The 27,340-nt window shown below is 39.8% G+C and overlaps 1 protein-coding gene across 1 annotated transcript; it reads right to left on the bottom strand.

The window, feature by feature from the left end:
* Positions 1–337: 337 nt before the first annotated feature.
* On the bottom strand, positions 338–6,545 carry LOC128617365 (acyl-CoA desaturase 1). The gene is made up of 7 exons (XM_053640448.1): positions 6,446–6,545; positions 5,864–6,101; positions 4,650–4,780; positions 2,911–3,116; positions 2,009–2,241; positions 1,403–1,606; positions 338–1,066 (listed from the first exon to the last, which is right to left on the bottom strand). The coding sequence occupies exons 2-6, from the start codon at positions 6,084–6,086 to the stop codon at positions 1,407–1,409; spliced, it is 993 nt and encodes a 330-aa protein (XP_053496423.1). The 5' UTR covers positions 6,087–6,101; positions 6,446–6,545; the 3' UTR covers positions 338–1,066; positions 1,403–1,406.
* Between the last annotated feature and the right edge of the window lie 20,795 nt (positions 6,546–27,340).

Here is a 27,340-nt window from a genome sequence, read left to right as displayed (position 1 = left end):
CGAGTCTGATGAGTTCTCGTTTCCTGTTTGCAGTGCCGTTATTGTCCATAAAGAAACTTACTCTTAAACATTAAGGCCACAGACAGGTGAAGGTGCGTTACTGTTCCCACCCCAAAGTGGATTATTTTCCTGTAACAGCACATCCCTGTTTCATTTCTCTTATATCACTGCAATTCACCAAAGATTACATGTTTTTATTACATTTAAATTAATTTACATATGACTTATAGTTTAGTTACATTGAATGTTTTGTGAAACGAGGTACTTCCTGTTCTCACTTAAATTATAGTAGCTATAAACACTCATTCCCTCAACATCCCTCTCTTTATTCTCTTTCTTTATTCTCTTTGTTCTCTCTCTTTATTCCCTCTCTATTCTTTCTCTTTATTCTCTCTTTTACAATTAATAAGATAAAAAAATGCAGCTTGTCGTGTTAGTGTGAAACCACTTACACATACCAAGAAGTGTAAACTCCTCTGTGATGAAGATGTGGGAAAACTTAAAGTTACAGCTTCATCTCTGACTGTTACACAGCGCTGACAGTGGAGACTCCATCCATATATTTTACATAAACATCTCCTTACAGAAAACTTTTTCTAATCCGTTTTTGAGGAGCGTGCACTGTACACGTCCCTGTGAACAAGACGTTACTATGCAAATGATAACATAATAGAGCGAGTGCATTAATATAAACCTGCACTACTGTCAGAGCCGCTGTTATAGAGAACTAATCAACTCCTTCTGACCAATCACAATAAATAGGTCTATGAGATGAATAAATATCTCAGTGTTCAGTGGAGATGAAGGAGTTTCAATGCTGCAGTATTTTACTGTTTTATCAATTTTTATTGAGAAATTCCTCCACCACCCCAAACACACACACACACACACACACACACACACACACACACACAAAATCATTCAGTTCAGCTACATTTAACATACAAAACATGTAATTCAGCATGTGGGAATTTGAAGCTCCTCAAGTGATCTAAACTCTTCTCCATTTGTGCATGTACAGAGTGACGACGCCCATCCAGCCATGATCAGAGACAAATCACTGCAGCTGAGACACACACACACACACACATCTATAATTAAAGTAAGGGTTACAATGGGGGGTGAGGGGGGGGGGGGTTTAGATTGAAATAGGAGTTTTATTAGGGGTGGGGTTAAAATGAAGGTAGGTGGTTACAGCAGGGGTGGAGTCAATGTGAGGAGCGGGATTCATATATCACATGGTCTGTCTGTCTGTCTGTCATTCTTAGGAAAAGTTATAACAGCATCAGGAGCTGAGTGAACTCATGCATAGTTAATGATGTCATTTATTTAGTTGACATATTTACTGCATTATCCACTATAGAAAATTTACAATAGTTGTTAAGTTTTTAGAAGTATTTACCGCATTATCCAGTCCTGTGGCTCCCGTCACCGGTGCGTTTGGCGCGAGCCCTGACGAGGTCAGTGGGGACACGGTGGCGGTCTTTAGCCAGTCCCAGGACACACATGAGGTCAATGAAGCAGGTGGTAAGGTTCAGCTTGCAGCCAAACTCACTGGTGGCGTAGTCATATGGAAAGGTGTGGTGGTAGTTATGGAATCCTTCACCTGAAAATGAAAAACTGATAATTTATATTAATGAGAAAATTCAAAAAGAGAAATACAGTACACACTGAGCTACATGTTTAAAGAATAACAGCAGACTTAAACACTCAATCTGTCTCTGAAATGAAGTAGATATAGAGCATATATGAACAGTAGATATAGAGCGTATATGAACAGTAGATAGAGTGTATATGAACAGTAGATAGAGTGTATATGAACAGTAGATATAGAGTGTATATGAACAGTAGATATAGAGCATATATGAACAGTAGATAGAGTGTATATGAACAGTAGATATAGAGTGTATATGAACAGTAGATATAGAGCGTATATGAACAGTAGATATAGAGTGTATATGAACAGTAGATATAGTTCATGAACAGTGTATGTGAAAGTAAATCCCACCAATGGCACTGAAGGTGACAAAGCGGTTCTCCCGCGGGTTGATGTTCATGTTGTATGGCCGGTTCCCCCACATGTGGGCGGCACTGTTCACTAACCAGGTGGCATTTAGCACCAGCGTGTACCTAAGGAGGACAGGTACAAAAAAGCCCATCCACAGAGACTCTGCCCACAGGAACCATGGCAACATTGCTGGGATCAGGAAGCACATCACTACTACAGAGGTCTTATAGAACCTGAAAAGACAGACAGACAGACAGACAAAAAGCAAGAGAGAAAAAAAAGAAAGTAAGAAAGAAACAAAGCATTACATTTTATCACCTTCATCCCTCAGATCATCATTTTCTGACCCCTCCACTGCTCGCTCTTTCCATACAGACACACATTCCTTATCTGCCTCTCCATCCATCCCTCCCTCTCTCCATTCCTCCACACATCCTTTTCATCATCCCTCCATATATCCGTCTGTCCTTCTTTCCATCCACCTTTCCATACTCCCTTGGTGCCCATTGTTATTCAAAATGCTAAAGTTTCACACACACACACGCACAGGTAGATTATAAAAACACAGGCTACAGAACACCAACCAAGTTCAGATGCTCGCTCGAATTATTTATGCTTTTGTGGATGCTGCATTCTCTCACCAGAAATTTTCAGATGCTACTGACATTTCAAAATTTGTACACAGAACTGTGAAAACAGGTCTATTAATAGACCAATCACCAATACAGGCGATATCAAGTGTTTTCATCACCAATACGAGACAGACCCTCTGCCCACACAGACGTATCTACTGCACGTTCTGGCTCTAAGGCTCTGACTCCATGTTTCTGCAAGATCACTCACATTTCAAACAAAAACCACACAGTGGCAGTAAAACTCATATATACAGTTGTTTTTCTCACCTTCTCTGGAACATGACAACTCTGTCATTCTTCAGATCACTGAGATCCAGTTTCTGGCCATTCTCAATGACGTCGGGGTGTTTCCTCACCAGCAGCCAGCCGATATGAGCAAAGAAGAATCCCCGAGAAGCATTATGGGGGTCTGCGTCCGTCTCTGAGTACTTATGATGGACTCGATGGTCTCGAGACCACTCATAAATGTCATTCTGATAAATAGACAAAAAATACACTATTCATTCTAATTTACATTTCTATCAAATGTCTTAATGAGTTATTAAACAGTGACATTGGTGAGGAAGTATTTAGCATGTAACCAAAATGGTCTGTATCTGTGTTTATATTTAAACTGGAAGTGGGCATAGTCTAAGGGTTTTTCTTTTTTCATAATTGGACTACCGTAATTTTCGGACTATTGAGCGCACCTGAATATAAGCCGCACCGACTAACTTTAAAAAGAAAAAAATTTTTGTACATATATAGGCCGCACTTGTCTATAAGCCGCAGGTGTCCACGTTGTAACATGAGATATTTACACAGAAAGATGTTACACAAATAATTTTTTTAACTTTTAATTAAATACGTACCGTAAATGCTTTTTTCCGAACAGTGCCTGTAACACGGCTGGTTAAAAAAATAAAAAATACAGTTGCCTACCAGGAAAAGTCATTGATCGCTATCTTCATCTTCCTCCTGCGCACTAAAACCACTAAAGTCGTCTTCTTCAGTGTCGGAATTGAACAGCCTCAGAATTACCGGTACTTCGTCAGACACTTCCTCAGTCTCTCTTTCGTTGTCGCTCTCAATGTCACTTACGTCTCGAGGCAAATTCGCCCTTGAGCTCGTGCTGTCCTCTTCATCACGCAGTAGTCCAGCCTTTCGAAACCCGTTGGTGATAGTAGATTTTTTGACACTGCTCCACGCTGTTAGGATCCACTGGCAGACTTGAGCAAAAGTTGCTCTTCGCATGCTATTTCCTTCTTCGACAGCCAGATCGATCGCCTTTAACTTGAAAGCTGCATCATATGCATTTCTTCGTGTGTTTTCCATGATGAGGGTGTGTGCATGAAGCGCAAAATGACTGATCTGAAGAATTTAGTGTGAGTGCGTTTGATTTAATTCGAACAGTTTCATTGGTCCACTGTGACCTGTTCGGTAATTTCATTGGTCCGATGTGACGAGGCTAAATGTTTTGGTGGCATGAAGCTCGTTAGCCCATAAAAATCCATAAATTAGACGCATCATTGTTTAAGCCGCAGTGTTCAAAGCGTGTAAAAAAAGTAGCGGCTTATAGTCCGGAAATTACGGTACTGTAGATGTGCTCAGGACTGTCTTTTTTTAAAAAAATCACGTTTGCACAGTTATTTTTATTTATTTGTATCTGCCTGCAATGTTTTCAATTTAACTGGTTCTACTTCCCAAAATATAAACTAACTAGTAGCCTAATGTAAACCACCACAACTCTGACCAGGCAGTTAGTAAGGATAAATCCACGGTAAGTGGAACAAGCTTAGCCACTCATTCATATTGATGTACATGTAAACGTTCATGTTCTTTTTCATGGTTATGCAATGTTCAGTGTTAATAAAACCGGTCTTTAACTGTCTGTTTCGCCACATGTAACAGCATGAAAGTAAACGTCACACACCAGTCCTGACACCTCTAGTGTCAACCAAATGCCTTTCCTACAAAACAGTTTGTGGTTTAAAGCACGTGTTATTGTGTGTGCGTGTGTTAGTTACCTGGAAGGCCATGGAGTTAGCGACAGCAAGGAAGATTCGTAAAGGCAGTGAGGCTTTATATGATCTGTGACTCCACAGTCTGTGCGCTCCTGCAGTTATACCCAATGCACTGAACACAAAACAGACCACAGCTACACACACACACACACACACACACACACACACACACACACACACAAGGCACACAGCTAAGCAACATTTGTTTGTTACAAACAAGCTACAAAAAAGTCACAACTAACAAACAATATGGTCAAAAGTATGTGCACCCCATGACCATCACACCCATATGTTCTTGCTGAACGTCCCATTCCAGATTTATTGCCCCTGTGTTCGCAGTTATAATAACCTCCTCCTCTCTTCTGGGAAGGTGTTCCACTAGATTTTGGGGCATGGCTGTGGGGATTTGTGTTCATTCAGCTACAAGAGCGTTAGTGAGGTTGAGGTCAGGCGCTGATGTTGATGTGAGGAGACTCCAGTTCCAGATCATCCGAAGGTGTTCAGTGGGGTTGAGGTCAGGGCTCTGTGCAGGACACTCGAGTTCTTCCACCTTCTTCCAACCTTCACACACCATGTCTTCATGGAGCTCTTCATTTGTGTACTGTGTGTCTCGCTGGAACAGTGTTCAGGTCTCTTAGTTCCAGTGAAGGGAAACTGTAAAGCTACAGCGTACAGAGGCGTTCTATACAACTGTGTGCTTCAGACTTTGTGGTAACAGTTTGGGGAAGAAGCTCATATGGTGTGATGGTCAGGGTGCACATACTGTGCACATACAAGGGTGCACATAATGTTACAAATACAACATAATTTGCTTATGATAGCTAATAAGGAGCTGAGGAAATGTTAGGCCCCCAACCTGTTTGTTCATTGTGGTGAAGGAAGAGTTCACGTCTATGATAGCTAGCTAAAGTTCTTGCTCCTGCATGACATTACACACGTTTACAATTCTCACCGTGGACAATGATGAGATAAACTTTTAAATTCCCCAGAAATGTTGTAATGGCCTTTCATTATTATTTATACTGGCCTATCATAGTGAGATTATTATTATTATTATTATTATTATTATTATTATTAGTCTTACAGAGGTGGCTACCCTGTCCACGCTCTTAGGAGATCTGGGTGATAAGATGTGATAAGATTGTAATGCTATTGTAAAGTGTGATGTGATGTGGTAAAGATTATGGAACCGTGTAAACATAACTATATGAACTCACTCCACAGCAGTGTGTATGTTGATGCTGAGGGGATGAGGACCAGGGCGTACACGGCTGCAGTGTGAAGAACACTCATCAGAACCACATTTCTCCACACCACCACCATTGGAGCTTCTCTATGCTGAGTGTGAGAGTGTGTGTGAGTATGTTTGAGATGACACTCATCCTCCAGCAGTGCAGAACCTCCAAGTGTTCCTGCACATCCATCATCCACCGCTGTCATTTCCACACGTCCAAACTGAAAAGATCACAAGATTCTGGACATTATAACAATCAGGAACATACCACAGTATTAAAACATCTGTTCTAGCGTTTGGGACACACACACATACACATACACACACAAACACACACACACACACACACACACACACATGCACACGCACGCACGCACACACGCACGCACACACACACACACACATGCACACACACACACACAGAGTTTCACGTTTAAGTGTCCTACTTTACATTTTTTCCCACTTTAGCAATATATATCTCTGTATTAAAATATATTACCGACAACAACCGTGTATAAGTAAATAAACAAATAAGTAATTAAATAAATACGGTGTGTTTACTCACCTCCCGAGGCGGTAAATAAAAAGTAGAGAATAACTGAAGACCGAAAGGGACTGAATGAATGTGAGTCAGCGCGTGAGTGTGTGCGGAGTTTTACACATCACGCGCTCGCGCTGAAAACGCTCGAGCTCCTATTGGGCAGTCAGTTTGATGCCACCTGGTTCGGTGCTTCTGATTGGCTGATAATCATCTGCTGTTCAGGCAGCTTCCTTCTTACTCATACCACTTTTATTCCTGCGTTCATGTTACAGCATGGAGAATTATATATAAATATATATAAAACAATAAAAACATACAAATAAACATAAAAAGACCGCATTTACACTTAGAAATAAAATAATACAACACGTTGCTGCAGGAAAATAAAGAACAGATGCAAGAAAATATAATCTGATATTTAACCCTATTCTGCACATTATTGCCTCATGGCCACATTACATTTATCAGGATTTATTATTAATAATAATAATAATAATAATAATAATAATAATAATAATAATAATTCATTTAAATTCCGTTGTATTTGTATAGCGCTTTTACCATTAGACATTGTCATAAATCAGCATTACAGAAATATATACATTCAGGATATAGATTATAAATGTAGGAATTTATCTCTAATGAGCAGCCAGAGGTGACGGTGGTGAAGAAAAACTCCCTGAGACGATATGAGGAAGAAACCTTGAGAGGAATCAGACTCAAAAGGGAACCGTCCTCATCTGGGTGACCAGATAGTGCGATTATAAATAAATACACCCCTTCTATAAATGTGCTAATACTACATGCTCAAATAGTGCAGTTGTGTAAGCAGGAAATTCATTACAGTTTCTACATGAAGTCTGTTTTGTTGAACTTCTCCACTGATCACTGATGGAGACTCGAGTGTAAAACTGTTTGTGGTAATTGTAGTGCTAAAGCTATCACAGCATAACTGTTCATATGAACTGAGGTCCAAAGCATCTTTATGGTGTTTAAGTGGTACCATCCTCAGTAATCCCATTGATTGAAAACACCTGACTCTTATTTCACCTTCAAATTAACTGCTAATCCTAGACGATCACATACTTTTGCCACTCACATATGATATGTAATATTGGATCATTTTCCTCAATAAATGAATGTCCAAGTATAATATTTTTGTCTGATTTATTTAATTGGGTTCTCTTTATCTACTTTTAAGACTTCTATGAAAATCTGATGATGTTTTAGGTCATATTTATGCAGATATATAGAAAATTATGAAGAGTTCAAAAACTTTCAAGCACCACTGTAGAACAAACAAACAAATAGGCCTTGCCATTCCAATAGTTTCGGAGGGAATTGTGAAAACTTGAGTAAACAAATATGTTTTCAGCCTGGACTTAAACACTGAGACTGTGTCTGAGTCCTGAACAGTAATTGGAAGGCTGTTCCATAACTGTGGGGCTTTGTAAGAGAAAGCTCTTCCCCCTGCTGTAACCTTCACTATTCCAGGTACCAACAAATAGCCTTCACCTTTTGATCTAACTAGGCGTGACGGATCATAAAAGACCAAAAGTTCGCTCAGGTACTGTGGCGCGAGACTGTTTAGTGCTTTATAGGTGTCACGATTTCCCCTTGAGACAGCGCTGCAGCTTGCAGCGTGCTCAGAAAGCCGGCGTGCATGCACATGCACAAGCCAGGTGCGCGAGCACTCAGCGAACGCACGCTTTTAAATTGTTGATGACTGTGACTTTGTTTACTATGGACACGTGCATTTGTTTTGATTATGTTCTGTCTCCGCCCCCGTTTAGTCATTGGTTGTTGTCTGAAGGTGTGTCTACATTGGTTTCAGCTGTCTGTATTTACCCATGATTACGTTTGTGATATAAACCCCTTGTTCCCTGTGCACTTTGCGCAGTATTTAGTATAGCGCTATACCTAGCTCTTGTCTCTCATTTCTCGTTGCCTCGATTCATGTTTCATGTTTCATATTTATGACCTTGTTTCTCGTTTCCTCGTTGTGATTCCCGCCTAGCCCATTTAATGCCTGTTTGCAAATCGCCCGACCCATTGCTTGTTTTTGACTACGTCTCTGTATCACGTTTTGGATTTGTCTGCCTGCCTCCTTAATAAAACGTCTTTAACTGCCTTTGCATCCGTACTTAACTCCCTTACATCTCGGGTCATTACAGAATGCTGCGCCAAACATGGACGCAGCAGGAAGACGGAGGAGACATCACACAAGGAAAACCAAGCAAACCATCCCAGCTGTGAATTCGATCCAGTTTCCGCAGTGGACTAGAACCGATCTCCCGGAACTGTTTGATGGTTTGTCAGGTGATCCTGAATTTTTTCTTGGGGACTGCCAGATATACTTTTCCAGCCTAACAGACCCCAAGCCCGGCGAGAAGCAATGGATAGGGTTCCTGTTGTCCCGGTTTTGCGGCCCAGCATGCCAGTGGGCACAGCATTTAGCAGCCATGGCATCCTGGGACTGGAGAATGTCAATTTGTTTGTGGGACTTGTCATAAGGTTGTACGGTAGCCCAGACTACTGGGCGATCTATGAGGATCATGTTGGGGAGCCATGCCTCAGAGATGAACTGGACGTGCCGTTTACTACATATTATCAGCAGACTAACATGGTGACCGCAGAGCTCCAGCTCGAGACCTACGAGGTGGTCTCACCTGCTGAGCTTCAGCCAAAGGTCAACGTGGCGACCTCAGAGCTCCAGCTTGAGACCCATGAGGAGGTCTCACCTGCTGAGGTACAGTCAGAGGTCAACGTGGCGACTTCAGAGCTCCAGCTTGAGACCCATGAGGAGGTCTCACCTGCTGAGCTACAGTCATAGGTCAACGTGGCGACATCAGAATTCCAGTTTGAGACCCACAAGGAGGTCTCACCTGCTGAGCTACTGCCAGAGGTCAACGTGGTGACCTCAGAGCGCCAGCTTGAGACCCACAAGGAGGTCTTACCTGCTGAGCTCCAGCCAGAGGTCAATTTGGCAACCTCGGCACCAGAGCTCAAACCTGAGACCCATGAGGTGGTCTCACCTGCCGAGCTCCAGCTGGAGGTCAATGTGGCGACCTCAGAGCTCCAGCTTGAGACCCATGAGGCGGTCTCAGCTCCAGAGCTCCAGCATATAGCCAAGTTCCTGTCTGAGGTCAAAGAGGTGACCTTTCAAGCCAAGTTCCTGTCCTAGGTCGAAGAGGCGACCTTTCAAGCCAAGTTCCTGTCTGAGGTCGAAGAGGCGACCTTTCAAGCCAAGTTCCTGTCCAAGGTCGAAGAGGCGACCTTTCAAGCCAAGTTCCTGTCAGAGGTTCAAAGAGACGACCTCTCAAGCCAAGTTCCTGTCCGAGGTCGAAGGGACGACCTCTCGCGCCAAGTTCCTGTCAGAGGTCAAAGACACGACCTTTCAAGCCAAGTTCATGTCAGAGGTCAAAGAGATGGCCTCTCACGCCAAGTTCCGGTCCCAGGTCGAAGAGACAGCCTCCCAAGACACGTTACTGTCCCAGGTCAAAGAGACGGCCAACCCAAGCTCTGCTCATGCCAAGTTCCTGTCCCAGGTCGAAGCCGATGTCATGACCAACCAGGTTCTGCTCATGCCTGAAGCTGATGTCACGAACCACCAAGTTCTGATCACACCGGAGTCTGATGTCACGACCAACCAGTTTTTCCTCATGCCTGAAACCGACGTCACGACCAACCAAATTATGCTCACGCCAGAGTCTGTTGACATGACCAACCAAGATCTCCTCATGCCTGAAACCGACGTCACGACCAACCAGGTTCTGCTCATGCCTGAAGCCTATGTCATGACCAACAAGGTTCTGCTCAAGCCCGAGTCTGCTGACATGGACGACCAAGTTCTACTCACACCTTAGTCTATTGACATGGAAGACCAAGTTCTGCTCACGCCCGAGTCTGCTGACACGCATGACCATGTCCTGCTCACGCCTGAGTCTGCTGACACGGACGACCAAGTTCTGCTCACACCTGAGTCTGTTGACACGGACGACCAAGTTCTGCTCACAGCTGAGTCTATTGACGCAGTAGACCAAGTTCTGCTCATGCCCGAGTCTGCTGACATGGACGACCAAGTTCTGCTCACACCTGAGTATATTGACACGGAAGACCAAGTTCTGCTCACGCCCGAGTCTGCTGACACGCATGACCATGTCCTGCTCACGCCTGAGTCTGTTGACACGGAAGACCAAGTTTTGCTCATGCCTGAGTCTATTGACACGGAAGACCAAGTTCTGCTTACGCCACAGTCTGCTGACATGGACGACCAAGTTCTGCTCAAGCCCAAGTCTGCTGACACGGACGACCAAGTACTGCTCATGCCCGAGTCTGCTGACATGGATGACCAGGTTCTGCTCACGTCAGAGTCTGCTAACATGGACGACCAAGTTATGCTCACGCCCGAGTCTGCTGACACACACGACCAAGTTCTGCCCAAGCCTGAGTCTATTGATACGGAAGACCAAGTTCTGCTCACGCCCAAGTCTGCTGACACGGACGACCAAGTTCTGCTCACGCCCAAGTCTACTGACACAGAAGACCAAGTTCTGCTCATGCCTGAGTCTGCTGACATGGACGACTAAGTTCTGCTCAAGCCCGTGTTACGGCCCGGTCTAGGTTGGGCCGCACAGAGTAACCAGCTCTGGATTCAAGTTGATTGATCTTTAAATTGTAAGTGAGGGAGCCAGGAACAACAACAAAACAAGGTGTTTCAAAAAGGTTGTGGTGTATTATATCACACAATATATACATATAACTATACAAACTAACCAGAACAGGCGTATCTTCAGGGTGGGCCAAGGCCAAAATAATAAACAAAAGAACTCTATGATTAGGTAGCTAGCTTACCTAAAAGGAAAAAAAAGAAAATACAAATATTCTTAGCTAACTACCTAAGCAAAGAAACAGAGACAAAAGGAACCCTCTCCCAAAATAAATGGCAGCCACACCCCTACAGCCAGTGAACTAATTGAACATATATATATATATATATATATATATATATATATATATATATATATATATATATATATACACACACAAGTGAAGAGAATACAAAACAGATTTAGGGATAACCAAACTCAGAGTCAAAACCAAGCAAAAGTCAAAACCAGGACAGCAGTCAAAATACAGAGTTAGCCACAAGGGCAAGCACACAAATAAAGCAATCTCCTAACAACACACCAAACACCTCCAACATCCCACACATTCTCACTCTGGCTTCCTCCTTAAAAATGGCCACCAATCAGTGAGGTCATTAAGGGGGTGGGAGCAAGGCAGGCTAGGGCAGGCTGGAAAGTCTGGAAGGGAGTTCGGACCTGCACACAGAATGTCACAGCACAAAAAAAAACTTCCCCCCCAAGATAGCGGGTTGTAACACCTGAGTCTGCTAACATGGACGACCAAGTACTGCTCATGCCCGAGTCTGCTGACATAGACGGCCAAGTTCTGCTCATGTCCAAGTCTACTGACATGGATGACCAAGTTCTGCTCACATCCGAGTCTGCTGACATGGACGACCAAGTTCTGCTCATGCCTGAGTCTGCTGACACGGACGACCAAGTTCTACTCATGTCCAAGTCTGCTGACATAGACGGCCAAGTTCTGCTCATGCCCAAGTCTGCTGACATGGATGACCAAGTTCTGCTCACATCCGAGTCTGCTGATATGGACGACCAAGTTCTGCTCACGCCTGAGTCTGCTGACACGGACGACCAAGTTCTACCCATGTCCAAGTCTGCAGACATGGACGACCAAGTTCTACTCACGTCCGAGTCTGCTAACAGGGACCACCAAGTTTTGCTCACACCCGAATCTGCTGGCAAGGAAGACCAAGTTTGTTTACTATGGACACGTGCGTTTCTTTTGATTATGTTCTGTCTCCACCCTGTTTAGTCATTGGTTGTTGTCTGAAGGTGTGTTTACATTGGTTTCAGCTGTCTGTATTTACACATGATTAAGTTTGTGATATAAACCCCTTGTTCCCTGTGCACTTTGTGCAGTATTTAGTATAGCGCTATACCTAGCTCTCATCTCTCGTTTCCTCCTTGTGATTCCCGCCTAGCCCAGTCAATGCCTGTTTGCAAATCGCCAAATCCATTGCCTGTTTTTGACTATGTCTCTGTATCACGGTTTTAGATTCGTCCTTAATAAAATGTCTTTATCTGCCTTTGCATCCGTACTCAACTCCCTTACGTCTCGGGTCGTTACAATAGGTCAATAGTAATATTTTATAATATTTCACTGGGAACCAATGCAGTGTGGATAAGATCGGGGTGATGTGGTCATATCTTCTGGTTCTAGTAAGGACTCTAGCAGCTGCATTCTGGACTAACTGGAGTTTGTTTATGCTCCTACTGGAACATCCAGACAGTAAGGCATTACAGTAATCTAGTCTAGAGGTGATGAAAGCATGAACTAAGTAGAATTAAGTACAAGAATACACAAGTTAATGATTTTGATGAGAAAATTAGTTTGGTCTTTTGACTGGGATTAAAGCTTTCTATTCAATGCTCAGATGTGGTTCTAATCTTATCTGCACAGTCAGTTATCAAATTGCCTGGCTTTAATTTAATAGTCTGAATTTTGCACCTAATATTTTGTCATTGAAAAAAATGATAAAGTCATGGCTACTACATATTCATGGTGTGCATGCTTCTGTGGCGGTCTTAATACAGTTTGTATCTAAGACATAAAACATTGACATGGACAAGTACCAAACACTAATTGGAAGGCTCTTCCTTAGCTAGGGGGCTTTGTTAAAAAGCTCTGCCTACTGTTGTAGTCTTCATTGTTCTAGGTTCCAACAAAGAGCCTGCACCTTTTGATTGAAGAAGGTGTGGTGGATCATAAACACAAGGATGAAACCTTTGGAGAACCAGACTCAAAAGGGAACCCATGCTTTTCTAGGTGACACAGAATAGTGAGATTATAAATCATTACTCTTCCACCATTGTACACTATAATGTCAATTATAGAGTGCAGACTTTTAGCTTTAGGTCTATAATATCCAGGTGACGTTATCCACAGTATAATACATGAGACCTGAGAATAATTTTCATTTCAAAGCTTTATTAAATTGGTATTTACCATCTGGCTTTACTGAGATATATAGTCATGTGTCATCATCAGAGTGGAAGCTAATATGTTTGCAAATAGTTGTGCTCAGAGGTAGCATATAGAGAGAAAAGAGCAGTTGGGCAGTTTGCACAGAGAAGTCACCAATTACATTTACAAACTGGTAACGATCACTCATTTCCTTTACTCATCAACATTTTCAAGTTAATCTAGAAGAATACTGTGATCTATGGTATCAAAAGTGTCGTGGCAATCTTTCCAGCCTAAGCCAAAAACTTCAGAGACAGAGAGTTTGTAGATGTCAAAAAGTAAACATTACGTAACACACATATTTTTATACCTTTCTCCACAGCATACTCGCAGGGTTTTACCTTTTCTCATTAAAAACAGACCAATCTTCTTCATCACAGTTAATTATTCATGTCTATATGTTATATTAAATTTGTGGAGTATGCGCAGTTAGTTGTTTTTCTTGAAAAGGTTTTATGAGGACATGGTTTCTTTTTAAAAAAAGGTTTCACTCAGTCAGAGTCTTTGTTTTTTGTTTCTCTCTGACCAACACTCCCTTCTTATGTCTCAATGAGCTTCTGTCTATTTCTATCTGCTCTCCTAGCTGATATCTACCTCCCTTCCTGAGGCCCTATCCTAACTCCTTAACTGGTATCCAGCCTCAAGGTTATTTACTTTTGTGCAGAAAACTGCAGGACGATACAGAAAACAATAATTATTCAATAAGGCACAGAATTCATCTAACTCTATACACTTAGAATATAACTTGATTAAACATTGTTCTATGGATTTAGATTATGCTTCTAAATATTGATTATACATACTGATTATGCGTAAGTAATAAATCCAAATATTAGTTATACATATTGATTACACTTCATAAATATTTTCTATAAAAGCTGCAGAAAGGTCAAGCAACAATTTAATTTCATCTGTAGTCTGTTCTAGTTCAGAAACATGTTGTTATGCCTCAAGTACTTTGATGCTTCTTCTAATTTCATATATTTTAATCAATTATTGAACTTGGCTACTATTTTAATATTACACAAAGCTATTCTAGAAGAACTATTCTATTAATAAGACTGATCATTTAAGTAGATGTATAGAGCAGCATTTACATGACTACACAGACATATATTCCTTGTGTTCTTGGTGCTTCCTGTATAAAATAAGATTATACTTTATTAATCCCCAGATGGAGAAATTAGGGTGTAAATACACATACAAGGCCAACACATAGGTCTAAATTTTAAAACAGAGACAAATCCAAATCTCTTTATTAAACAATTACACTCTAAGGACATCTTAATAAACATCTCCTGTCCTTTCCCTTTTCTGTCCTACCCCACCCCATCTCATTTGGTTAAAAACAATTCTATGGAAAGTGGGGACGAAAGGACCTGGAGCTTTGCATAACTCAGTTTATTGGATATTGAATTGAATAATTGAAGGACACAGGTGTTAACCGCAGGGATGTTTCAGTACTGAATGCAATACTTTAGTTATATTATAAAGATAGGAAATTTAAACGACAGCTTGGCTTTAACTTATTATTTGTAATAATATTATAAGGTAGCACTTAGTAGATAATCCAAAGTAGAAACTGTCAAGAGCATATATAGACTCACATGGAGACAGACTCCTGGAAACCAATGAATCCATGGAGAGAAAAGTACAGGTTTCAGAAAGTAGAAACCTTGCACAGCCAAATGGACCAGCCATGTGACACCCTGAAATCACCCAGCCCAATCAGCAGCTCCCCACCACTCAAGAGTACCATGGAGGCTGATCAATAAGGATTGGTTTTGCATGTGGGAAGCTTTAGGACTGAAAACATTGCTCATGTGTAAGTACAGTATATCAGACTAATGGATCCTGATGACAATATGGAAGGGGTACAAACGCCAGTTCTGCTGTCAGTCCCCCAGGTTGTTCAGAGCTCGGAGCTGTGTCAAATTCAGATACCATGAAGAGCCAAAAAACACTGCCATATATGGAGCAGGCCACAGTACATGCCTTACTATACTATTTGACCAGACTATAGTGATTTAATAATCAGATAAACTGTCTCTCACAGGGGAAAGACATAGGGATTTCCCTTTTTGAAACAGAGACTGGCCCACCAGGTGGTGGACATCATCAGCTTAAACTACTGACAGGCAGGATGCCTGGCTCCTACAGTAACATGCCTCTCTACAAGGAGCATCTCCTCATCATGGGCATTATTGTAAAGGTGTGCAGGGGCGTAGGGGGGCGTGGGGGGGACAGAATGTCAAGGGTATCCTTTTTTCTGACCTTTGTCTAATTGATGGGTTTTATCTCTTCTTGCTTTTACTTGGCTTAATATGCAATTTATGATTGTGTACTTGCATGTTATATTATATATTGCACTGTATTATTTAAATAATGCAAATTGTGTTTAGTGTACATTGTATTGCATATACATATCACACAATATATAATATATACTTGTATATTCACACACTACTTTATTCTATTCTATTCTACAGTCCACAGTTCAGAAAAGAAATAAATCACTGAAACTACGCTGCTGCAAAGAGACGGTAATTGAACTAAACTAACAAACATGTGACTGTAATGAGACCTAATATCAGTACAATAACATGTTATATCAACAGTAAAACAAACCATTATATAACAACATACCACACTGCCTGATCCAGACACGTGTACTCCACACAAATCTGAGCGTGTGAAAAGAAGTGCATGTTTGTACGGGACTGCGGGTAATCTAATATTACCATCAAATCTTCATCAGTGGAAATTTAAAAAGAAAGATGTAGCAAATTATTCATCATTGTGCAACACGAATACCACACGCCCAAAGAACTCACTCTGATCGACTTAGTAAAAAAGGATTGAAAGTTTTTTAAAGAGTGAATGTTTTTGACATGCGTTGCAGAAAGATTCACTTCAGCTGTCTTTAACGGGAGAAATTGTAGTGTATCAAGAATTGTATTTGGTTCTCTGTCCACTCCAGAGTAAGAAAATACACATTTTGTCCTTTGTGTTTATTTCTTGAGAAATAGAAGAGAGAAGCTCAAATGTGCAGCAAATGTCCAATATAAAACCAACTTTACCACAGTCGCTTATAGCTCATTGCGACCTCTGAGCGATCAACACGGGTGTGAGCATGGGCGTGACACGTGACGTGAGTGACCAGTTGTCATGGTAACATCAGGTCACATAAAGACTTATAGATACGTATATGTTTAGAAATCAAAGATACGCAAATTGGCCATGGCCAGTGAAAAAATGCGGGGGACGAACTTATGTTTTATTAAAAGTGCAGTGGACATGTCCCACATGTCTACGGATTCTACGCCCCTGATTTAGGTGTGCCACTCCAGAAATTCTACAATGCTGCCCCCTGGGTGTCACTCCAGGTTCTACAGGGTTAAAATTACTACAAGTGCAGCAGTCATCTCACACTTTCACACTTTTACTGTCAGTCTATCTACTCTGATTTGATTTAAGCAAATTTAGGGAAATTAGGGAATGAGAGACGTCATCAAAGCTGAAAGAAGACAAATAGCAAGTCAGTTAATCAGATACTGCAGAAAGTCTCTGAAGGACACAAGCTGAAGGACAAAATTGTACAAAAGCTGCAGCTTTGAATGTTTACGTCCTTCAAATTTCAGGTATGTTTCATTACTCTAGTGCAATAATTCAGTTATTCCCTAACATTTAACAAGGCTGAACAGGTTTTTACAGAGCTTGACATGTGGGATAATGTTTATGATATTTGTATTCTTTATGGCTAAGCAGTGATCTTTGCAGTGGCAGGTGATTACAGTTCAAAAGAACCTCATGGATCAAAGGTTTAGAAACACCAACTTTAGCCAAAGAAACAGAAATGAAACATTTAAATGACATAGTTTAAAGTTATGTTCAGGATATATTTTTTTCTTTGCCAGTCTCACATATTAGGGCTCAAAATCTACATCTTTGTGACAGTGTGTATTGTTAAAAGTGCTTTACAGATAAAATGCAGAATTGAATGCAATTGAATTGAATGGTTTCAAAAGAACACACAACGTACAAGCAGTTAATGAAGAGATGAGTTTAAATTTAGTTGTATACAAACAAGATGCAAGATTGATTTAAACACAATAAACTCACCATGTTCACATTGTGTTTCCTTTGTATCACAAATGCAGCTTAAAAACACTTGTATTTAGTGAAGTGAAGGGTATTTATGGTTTATTTTTACTTTGTCTACTACGACTACTACTAATTTATATAAAACCTTTCAATGTAATTATAATAGGCTTAATTTATCTTTCAGTAAAGTAGTGTGTAAATGTCTCCGTAAGCACAAAAAATGTCATGAGTAAAGGCAGAAGTGCAGGTTATTTGATGTAAATGCTGTAAATATATTAAAAATAAGCTAAATTAAATTTCTAACTTCACAGTATATTCCCTATTTAAAAGTGCAGTAATCCATGCAAATTGTACTATTTGATGTCGTTAATAGACCTTTATTATTAATGTAAAGTTACACATGTAATATGTGTATATAATGCGTATAGTCACACAAACTCAGGAGCATGAGGAGGATATTCTGAATATCATGAGTAGGGATTTCCTGAATATCACTTTATTGTGTAAAAGCTTGTATGAACGATTTATGAATAAATCTGTTTGTATCCAACTTGATAACTGAGGTCTGATGCGTGAAACATCTAAAAAGAAAGTTTTTTTTTTTACATGTACACTTTTAGAAGATCAGAACAATGTGTTTATGATGAAGCATATTTAATAATCAATGTAAATCACTCTTTTTTTATCATGTTAAATATATTAAATCCAGTATAAACATGTATATGTTTCCTGAGCTGCTCTTACTCACCCACTCAAGCAGGAAATTCGTACACAAATTCAGAGCACCAGCTCTAATACATAGAATGTCATCATGCAAAAGATCTGACAAAACATCGGCCCTGAAAGAAAATACATTATATGGCCAAATGTATGTGGACAGCTGACCATGATCAGATCTATATGTGAATATTGAACATCCCATTCCAGAACCATCCATATGTGGGTCTTCCCCACACTACTGCCACAAAGTTAGAAGCAAACAATTATCTAGAACAAGAACAAATGATCAACAAGTCTAGAATGTCTTTGAATGCTTTAACATTAAGATTTATCCTTCATTGGAACTACGAGTCCTAGCCTAAACATGTTCCAGCGTGACAATGCTCCCATGCACAAAGCAAGCTCCATAAAGACATGGTTTGCCAAGGTTGGTGTGCAAGAACTTGAGTGTCCGAACTTACGAATGCTTTTATATCTGAATGAGCACAAATCCCCACAGCCAAGTTCCAAAATCTACAGGAAAAACTTCACTGAAGAGTGGAGGCTGTTATAGCAGCAAAGAGGGGCTGGATGCCGTTGGTCCTGGAACAGGATGTTCAATAAGTACATATCGGTGTAATGGTCAGGTGTCCATATACTTTTAGCTATATAGTGTACATGGTGACTAGCACAGCCAATCAGGATAGAGAGAGTGTGAGGGTGGAAAAAAAAAAAAATGTATTTGAGAGTGATGTTTTTCCACAATATTATCAGTGGCACTTTTTTCAGGACTATTGAGTGGATATATTAATGACATGTTTTATTTCTTAGTGAATTTAACTAACCCCTAAAACACTAACCCCCACATTATATATATATAAGTAAATAAATAAATAAAAACTCTTACTTTACTTCTCTAGAACTCAATTATAAATCGTGTATGGTAACACTACTTGTATTGTTCTCTGCTTGATATATCACTTTGCTTGTATTTCCTCATTTGTAAGTCGCTTTGGATAAACACGTCTGCTTAATGAATAAATGTAAATAATGCTAAATATCATTGTACAGAATGCACATTACAATGCAAGTTCATCTGATATGTGCTATACCCATTATGTACATGTCCTGACTTGGTGTGTGTGATGTGTATGCTATTGGAATGAATATGCTAGAACAGTCCAGGTCCTCGTATGTGCAGCTGGGTGTGTGAGATAAACGATATTATGAAACATTATGCCTGATTGGTGGTCCTATTCTGAATCCTGAATTGCTTGTGGAATGTACAGTATCTCCTCCTGAAATGCTCTGTGTTGGTTTTCATGCTGTGGGAGCATTTGCCTGAGCACAGCAGTGAGAACAGGGTATGCTTTGGGTGATTAAAGTCCTGGATTGTCCTCACAGACTTCTCTCTGTATTGCCAGAAGTAGATGTCCTCTAGAACTGGTGGATGTTCATCAGTGGTATGCTTGGCTGACTGCACCACCCTTTTCAGACCTCTGCAGTCCCAGTCAGTGGTATTTCCATACCCATACACAGTGATGTTGCCTGTTAGGATGCTTTCGATAGTGCTCCTGTGATAGGAGAGAAGGAGGCAAGAGGGCAATCTGAGCTTAATCAGGAGATAGTAGAGATTCTGTTGTGCCTTCGTCACCACCATATTGGTGTGTGTAGACCAAGTTGAGTCCTCAAAGAGCTGAACTCAGAGATCTCTCTCCATTGGGGTCCCATTGATTGAAAGTATGTAACTTCTCCTGTGCTTCTTACCAATGTCGACCACCATCTCCTTTGTTTTGCCAACATTCAGCTAAAGATTGTTGAGCTGACACCACTGTGTGAGGTTTTCACCCTCTTCCAGATAGGCCTGTTAGTTGTTCTTGGAGATCAGTCCTACCACAGGACTGGGTTAGGGTTAGGGTGTCATCAGTGAACTTGACATGATGGTGGAGTCCTGTGTGGCCACACATGTTTACATGTAGAGGGGATACAGAAGGGGGCTCAGCATAGATCCTTGAAGGGCCCAGTGTTAGGAGCTACTGGGTTACTGATCAGAAGGTCGGGGGTTCAATCCCCAGCACCAGCAAGCTGCCACTGTTGGGCCCTTGAGCAAGACCCTTAACTCTCTCTGCTCCAGGGGGCGCTGTATCATGGCTGACTCTGCACTCTGACCCCAACTTCCTAACATGCTGGGATATGCGAAGAAAAGAATTTCACTGTGCTGTAATGTGACAAATAAAGGTTTCTTCTTCTTCTTCTTCTTCTTAAAAAGAAACACAGTCTAGCAGGAGCAAGCTGGATGCTGTCTGGATGTGGCTGCAGCATCTGAATTAAAAATGTTTGTGTGTGTGTATATGCATGATTTATTTATATTTACATTAGCAGTTACTACGTTTGCAGAAATATTTTTTTAACTGCAGTAAAAACAGCAATAAAGTTAAGGGGACTTAGGGAGCTGCCACAGATATAACATCGTTCTCTCCTTTACAGGAGTTGTCCACCTTGTTCTGTCTGTCTCTCGTAAGTACCATCTGATCTAGCAGTGGAAAACATGGAGGAATACTGCCGGACCAATCACGGTGACCTGGCTATCACCAAAAATAATGATGACATGGTCCAACTTCAGAATGAAGCACAGATTCAGCAATTCAGTTCCAAGGCTTGGGTTGGACTGTACGATGATATCAACAGCTGGTGTTGGTCCGTTGGAAATGAGATGCTACTTATAAATAAATGGGCTGCAGGGGAACCTAACAATTCAGGTGGACATCAAGAGTGTGGTGCAATACCTCCAAAATATTAAAGAATATATAAAATATTATAGAATATGTACATCCACATACTGCTTTGTATGCTTTGATGGTAAGAAGCTGTGTTATTCACTTTCCTATTTTTTCAGTACAGAATGTTGTCTTTAACTGTATGTTTTTGTTGTTTACTAAACTTAAGTGTACTCTCATTTTCCAAAAATATGAAACAGAAAATTTTAGAAAATGTTTGAGCTCTCATGCAAAAACAAATTATGTTTATGCACTTTATTTTTATTGCACCTGAAAAATGGTTTACTGGTACACTTTCCCTAAGGCATAATATATGTGCCGTGTTCTTAATATATTTCTATCTTTGCTTGTTTCTGGAAAACTTTTATTGTATTGATATAACTCATTTAACTTATTTTGGAAACATTTACATTTCCTGAATATTCAAGTTTATGTATGTGATTAAATTCTCACCCAAATGAAAACTGGCACTGACAGGTACATTTTCATCTCTACTGTAGACAGTATTACACAGACCTGACCATCTCAAGAGAATACGCAATTATATATGATATGAGAACTCCTTTATGATTAAACGCTTGGATTGGTCTGTTCAGAGACTCCTGGAAGTGGATAGACCAAACCAAAATGTCTGTGATCAGCTGGATATCAGGAAAGGGAAAGAAAATTGTGGTCATTTAAATAACAGTGAGGCCGCTGATGCACAGTGCTCAGACATAATGCCTTTCTTCTGTTAGTCAGGTGAATTAAAGTTTTATTCTTAAAAAAATGTTTTATTTTATTATCTTATATTCTGAGCAATTTAAACTACTCGTGTGTGTTCATGTTTGTGTTTGTATTTATCTTACAACAGGTTGTTGTTGTTGATGTTTTTACAGGAAAATAGTGCACCTATTCTGCATCATTTACTAATAAAGTCTCATTCTGTTTTTCAGATCAAACAGAACCTAAAGGAACATGGAATGGCAGAGGACATCAGTGTGAAATGGAGAGAGCGACCAGATGGAGTGGCATTTCAAAGGGAGAACGAAAAGAACACTACAGTAGGAAAAGATCTCTAAGTTTTTAGCCGAGTCTCAAATCATGTAATTATTCAGTTGTACGTGTCACATATCGGAGGCTGAGACGGATGCTAGTGCAGATAAGAGCTTTATTATAGATGAGATAGGCAGACAAATCCAAATTGGGAAACACAGGTTGAAAATTTTCATTTTCAGTACCTTTAATTGTCTGATTCTGCAACTTATTTAAATCTAGGCTTTATTAACTCTCAAAACCATTTACTGTCATTAGATAAGCATTACGCAGGATTTAAATAAAGAAAATAGACAAAAACAGAAATTATGTGTCCTGTGTTTTTAAAAGAATTTATTACCCTCATGGGTAATTAACATGATAAAGAAGCTGCTTACAGTGTTTATTTATTTTATTTTATAAATAAAGGACAGCATGAAGGAAAGATGGATAACAGTCAATACAATTTCACTAGAGAAGGGGTTTCGCATGCATCTCAGATTAAAGAGTAAAATTTTGCTCTTAAATGGCAAAGTGAGGGTGAGATAGTTTGTCATCTCATGTTAACTCTGTTAGGCCAAATAGATTTATAATGATATGAGTGTATATGAGCTTTAAAACTTTATACATCATTATACACTCATATCATTATAAAGCTCATATACAGGTGTTTCCAGAATTTGATTGCTCTTTTTTGTATTTTTATAATTAATGGATATCGGTCTAATTCAGCTGTCTCTGAAAAACTATAGATACAGTATATGCAAAATATACCAAATATTAACTGCAGAAAACTTCACTTTTACTTTTTGGGTGATTTCATAGTTGTTGGGTAAAATACATACATACAGAGAACTGTGACCTTATAGTGGTTACTTTTCTGAGAAAAAAAATGAAAAATAATTATAATTAATTAAAAAAATTAACCCCCCATTCTTATTTAATACAGTAGCAAAGTTAATTAACAAGACCATCAAAGAACCATGAACACCATCTGTATGTAGTAATAGACATGAGGACTTTACAATTTTCAATGACAAAAGTTTAAATATTAGCCAAAAAATTCAGACTATTAACTTAAATGGTAAATGGTAAATGGCGCACTTATATAGCGCTTGAAGCTCATTTGAAGCTCATGCAGATAATGCAGCAGCCAGCGTCCTTAATAGAACCAAAATATATGATCACATCACCTCTATTTTATCCACAATGCATTGGAGCCCAGTCAAATTTGGCATTATAAAATACTACTCATGACCTATAAAGCTCTGAATGATCTCATGCCAAGATACCTGTGCAAACTTCTGGTCTTTTACACCATGCTTGCTTTGATCAAAATGTGCTAATACTACATGCTCAAATAGTGCAGTTGTGTAACCAGGAAATTCATTAAGTTTTTACATGAAGTCTGTTTTGTTGAACTTCTCCACTGTTCATGTGAATTGAGGTCTAAAGCCATCTTCATGGTTTTTTAAAGGGTTTATCGTTAGGCTTTCCATGATTCATCTGCTTAGAACCTCAGCCCTAACCCTAGGCCATGGTAATTCTTTACAACCGTGATGTGCAGAAAAGCATCTCAGAATGCAAAACATGTCAAACTTTTAGGTGGATGGGCTACAACAGCAGCATACCATATTGGGTTCCACTCCTCTCAGCCAATAACAGGAATTTGAGGGAACATTGGACAAAGGCTTTCAAGAAACTGGACAATTGAAGACTGGACAAAATTTACCCAGTCTGAAGAATCTTTAATTAATTCAATAGTCAGCTTCATGAATCCATTGAACCAACCTGAATTGTGTCAACAGTTTAACATGGAGGTGTGGGGAATGTTTTCCTGGTACATTTGAATGCCACAGTCTGAGTATTTGTTGCCGACCAGGTTCATCCCTTTATGATTATTTAACTTAATCATCTTATAATGGCCACTTTCAGCATGATAAATCATCATGTCACAAAGTTGTTTCAAACTGGTTTCATGAACATAACAATGAGTTCATTGTACTTCAGTGGGCTCCCAGTCACCAGATCTGAATCTAATAAAGCACCTTTGAGGTGTCATAAAGGTCATAAAGGATTGAAGCTGCTCGGAGTGCTCCTATTAAAGTCACTGATTAGTGTATATCGCTTACACAAATGTCAAATGATCAAAATTGAGCCAAATACTAATCTTTATAATGACAATCTAAGGTCAAATTATATAAACATCTCCTGTCCTTTACTGTAGCGGTCATACCCCACCTCCAGTCAGATTTGGTTCAAGTAAATTCCATGTAAAGTAGGAAACCAAGGACACAGCAGTTTGCATGTGTCACCTCTAGTGACATTGGGTACAAGGTCACCTTGTCCTATGCAAACCAACAGAAGTCTCTGACAGAATGATAATCATAAACATAGTAGATGAGAGAAGTAAAACTCACGTTTATTGTTATAGCAGCCACCATGAGATCGATTCATTGACACGTCTCAGAATGATCTGAACTGACGGAGCTCTCTTCCCCTGTTTATCTGGTGTGTCTCCGGTACCCCTCCTATTTTCTTTTCCTGTTTCCCTGTCTGGAATTTCACATTATATTGTTTTTATGGCTGTTTGAATTCCCCTTAGATTCCATTCTTGACTTTTTGAGTTCCCATTATCTTTATTTGTCAGTTATTTGAATTCACCTTATGTTCTAATTTTGGCTCATCCAATTCCCCTTATCTTTGCCCCTCTTCATTCTGGCATATAAAAATTCCCTTTGGCCTTGGCTCAGCATTCCCCTGCAAGACATCAAGCTGTGTGGATCTAAGCGCATTGTTTCTCTGGCTATTTCCAATCACTCATTTTGCTATGGGTGAGTTTTTCCCTGATAGCTTCCATTTTTATTAAACATTATGGTTGTGCTTATGTTATAGTTTGGTGTTGAGCCTATTTGTGTATATGTTAGTGTGAGTTAAGTGTTTCTTAGTACTGTGTTTTTACTGTTTCTTTCCTATCAGCTGCCCAGCACCCTTCTTCCAACTTCTCCAGCCTGGAACAATACTTATGTCACCAGCTGATACATTCAGCAGTGGACTTAACTGCCCTACTCGAGCAACTCTGCTCTTCTTCTATCCCTCCAGGATTTCCCTCTCCTTTATCTTGTCATATACTGCCAGCTGTGACTGTATCACACACCTCCACTCAAACTGAGGCTAATTTTACCTCTCCCAATGAAGGCCCATTTATTATGGAGATTCATCCTCTGTTTCTGATCACAGCCATGACTATAGTCCTACCAGTCCTATTTAATAATCAATAAACTAGGTTTGTATTCCTCATCCTTGACGTTTGTTCATTTTTGACTTGTGTGTTCATTTTTGACTCGTGTGTTCATTTTTACACAAATTCTTTCCTACACATGAGTCATCAAGCCTGAACGAAAACAAACAACAATTCACTTGAATACACACAAACAGTACACTAACACACACTAACACACACTAACATTGCATTAACACACAGTAACACTGCCCAGTATTAGGACAAACCTCACAACAGAACAATAATAATAACCAAATTATAACACTCCAAAAACAGATCTACATGAGGCATTATCTCTGTACAGACTCAGCACATAGAGACAGGTCAGCGAAACAAGCTGGTTTAAGTAGAGACTCCGTACACACAGACTGGGCACAGAAATGTGCTGATATAAGTACAGTAATATTTAATCACAGTAGATTGTGTAAGTGTAGATCTGTAATGCCCTGTGCAGCACTGTGATTAATAACCGGAATCGCTTTGAAGTCATGCTTCAGTGATTAAAGTAGTCTAATCTTGCAAATACATTTGTTCTTGTTTCCAATCCTGATGTCATCAGAGTGATTAGCTGAGAAGCAAGGGAAGGAAACTAAGAACACCTGCACATTCATGCAGATACTAATCGTATAAAAAAGCGTTAGTTAATGTTTTCAGCTTAAGTTAATGTTCACATCAAACATGAGAATTGGGGATAAATGTGATCTCCTCGTATTTTTATAGAATAGTGCAAAAAAAAAAAAAAAAGCATCCAGCGCACAGCATTGTGGGCAGAAACACCCTGTTGATGAGGGAGGTCAGTGGAGAATGGGATGAGATTTCAGTGAGATCACTGCAGCTGGTACCACACCATAAAAATCACTGTGGATGTTCTTCCTTGTATAGCCTTAGGACTGCAATTTCTTCAAAGGATTTTGCACTCAATTCGCCATCATTTGATAACTTCAACAAAATAGCTTCAAGTTAAAACTACAATGAATTCAGAAATGACTCTGATGCTCATATTCCTAAGTTGCTCCTAAGTTTCTGTTTACATAAATGCACTTTTTTACTATATAGTATACTGTTATATAAGGGAAATTATTTTCCCTACATTGAAAACAAACAACTCTCTTTATCAGATCCTGCTTCAAGTCTCTGAAGGACACTGCTGTAATATGTTTCTTCATATTTCAGGTAGGTTTTTGTACTCTACTGCAATACTTCAGTTATTTCCTACATTGTGATAATTAAATGACATATAATTTGACTATAATTTCTTATTTTAATAATAATATAAGATATAGTTAATTGTGGACACACTACAAACTGACACTCATTTACAGACTATAATGAAAACAGACCCCACAAGCCAAAGTATCCCTGGGCCTAACATTGAAGGATGGGGCTGATTGGAAGCTTTACAGCTGAAAACCTTTATAGCACATAGTCTCAGAACAGGCCTAGTTAATTGTTGACAATCCAGAGCCAAGGCCAGGGAGCAGACAAGCAGTCTAAACTGAGCGTCTGCTAGCTTCACTGAGTCCTCACGTAGGTTCCACAACATCGAGACTGTGTCTATTCCCTGAAATAAACAATAATGTAGAAATACTCAAAAAGTTTGTTTTAGTAACCTAATTAATATAAAATGACATCATACTGAATGCACAGCTGGCTTTGATCTGAAGCTAGCACTGTTAAATATTAGATCTCTTACGTCTAAAGCACTTATTGTTAATGAAACCGTTACTGATCAGGAGCTTAATATAATGTGTTTAACAGAAATATGGATTAAACCTGATGAGTACACAGCACTGAATGAAGCCAGTCCTTCTGGATACATGGCTGATACAAGGCTGATGTATAAACATCAGCCTTGTCTAACTGACAGAGGGGGAGGAGTCTCACTTATTTATAATGATAATCCAGACCTCACACACAAACCTAATCATA

The sequence above is a fragment of the Ictalurus furcatus genome, chromosome 13, assembly GCF_023375685.1.
Source record: "Ictalurus furcatus strain D&B chromosome 13, Billie_1.0, whole genome shotgun sequence".
Lineage (NCBI taxonomy): Eukaryota > Metazoa > Chordata > Actinopteri > Siluriformes > Ictaluridae > Ictalurus > Ictalurus furcatus.
Note: the sequence above shows the minus strand (reverse complement) of the source record. Positions and strands in the feature narration are given on the sequence as shown.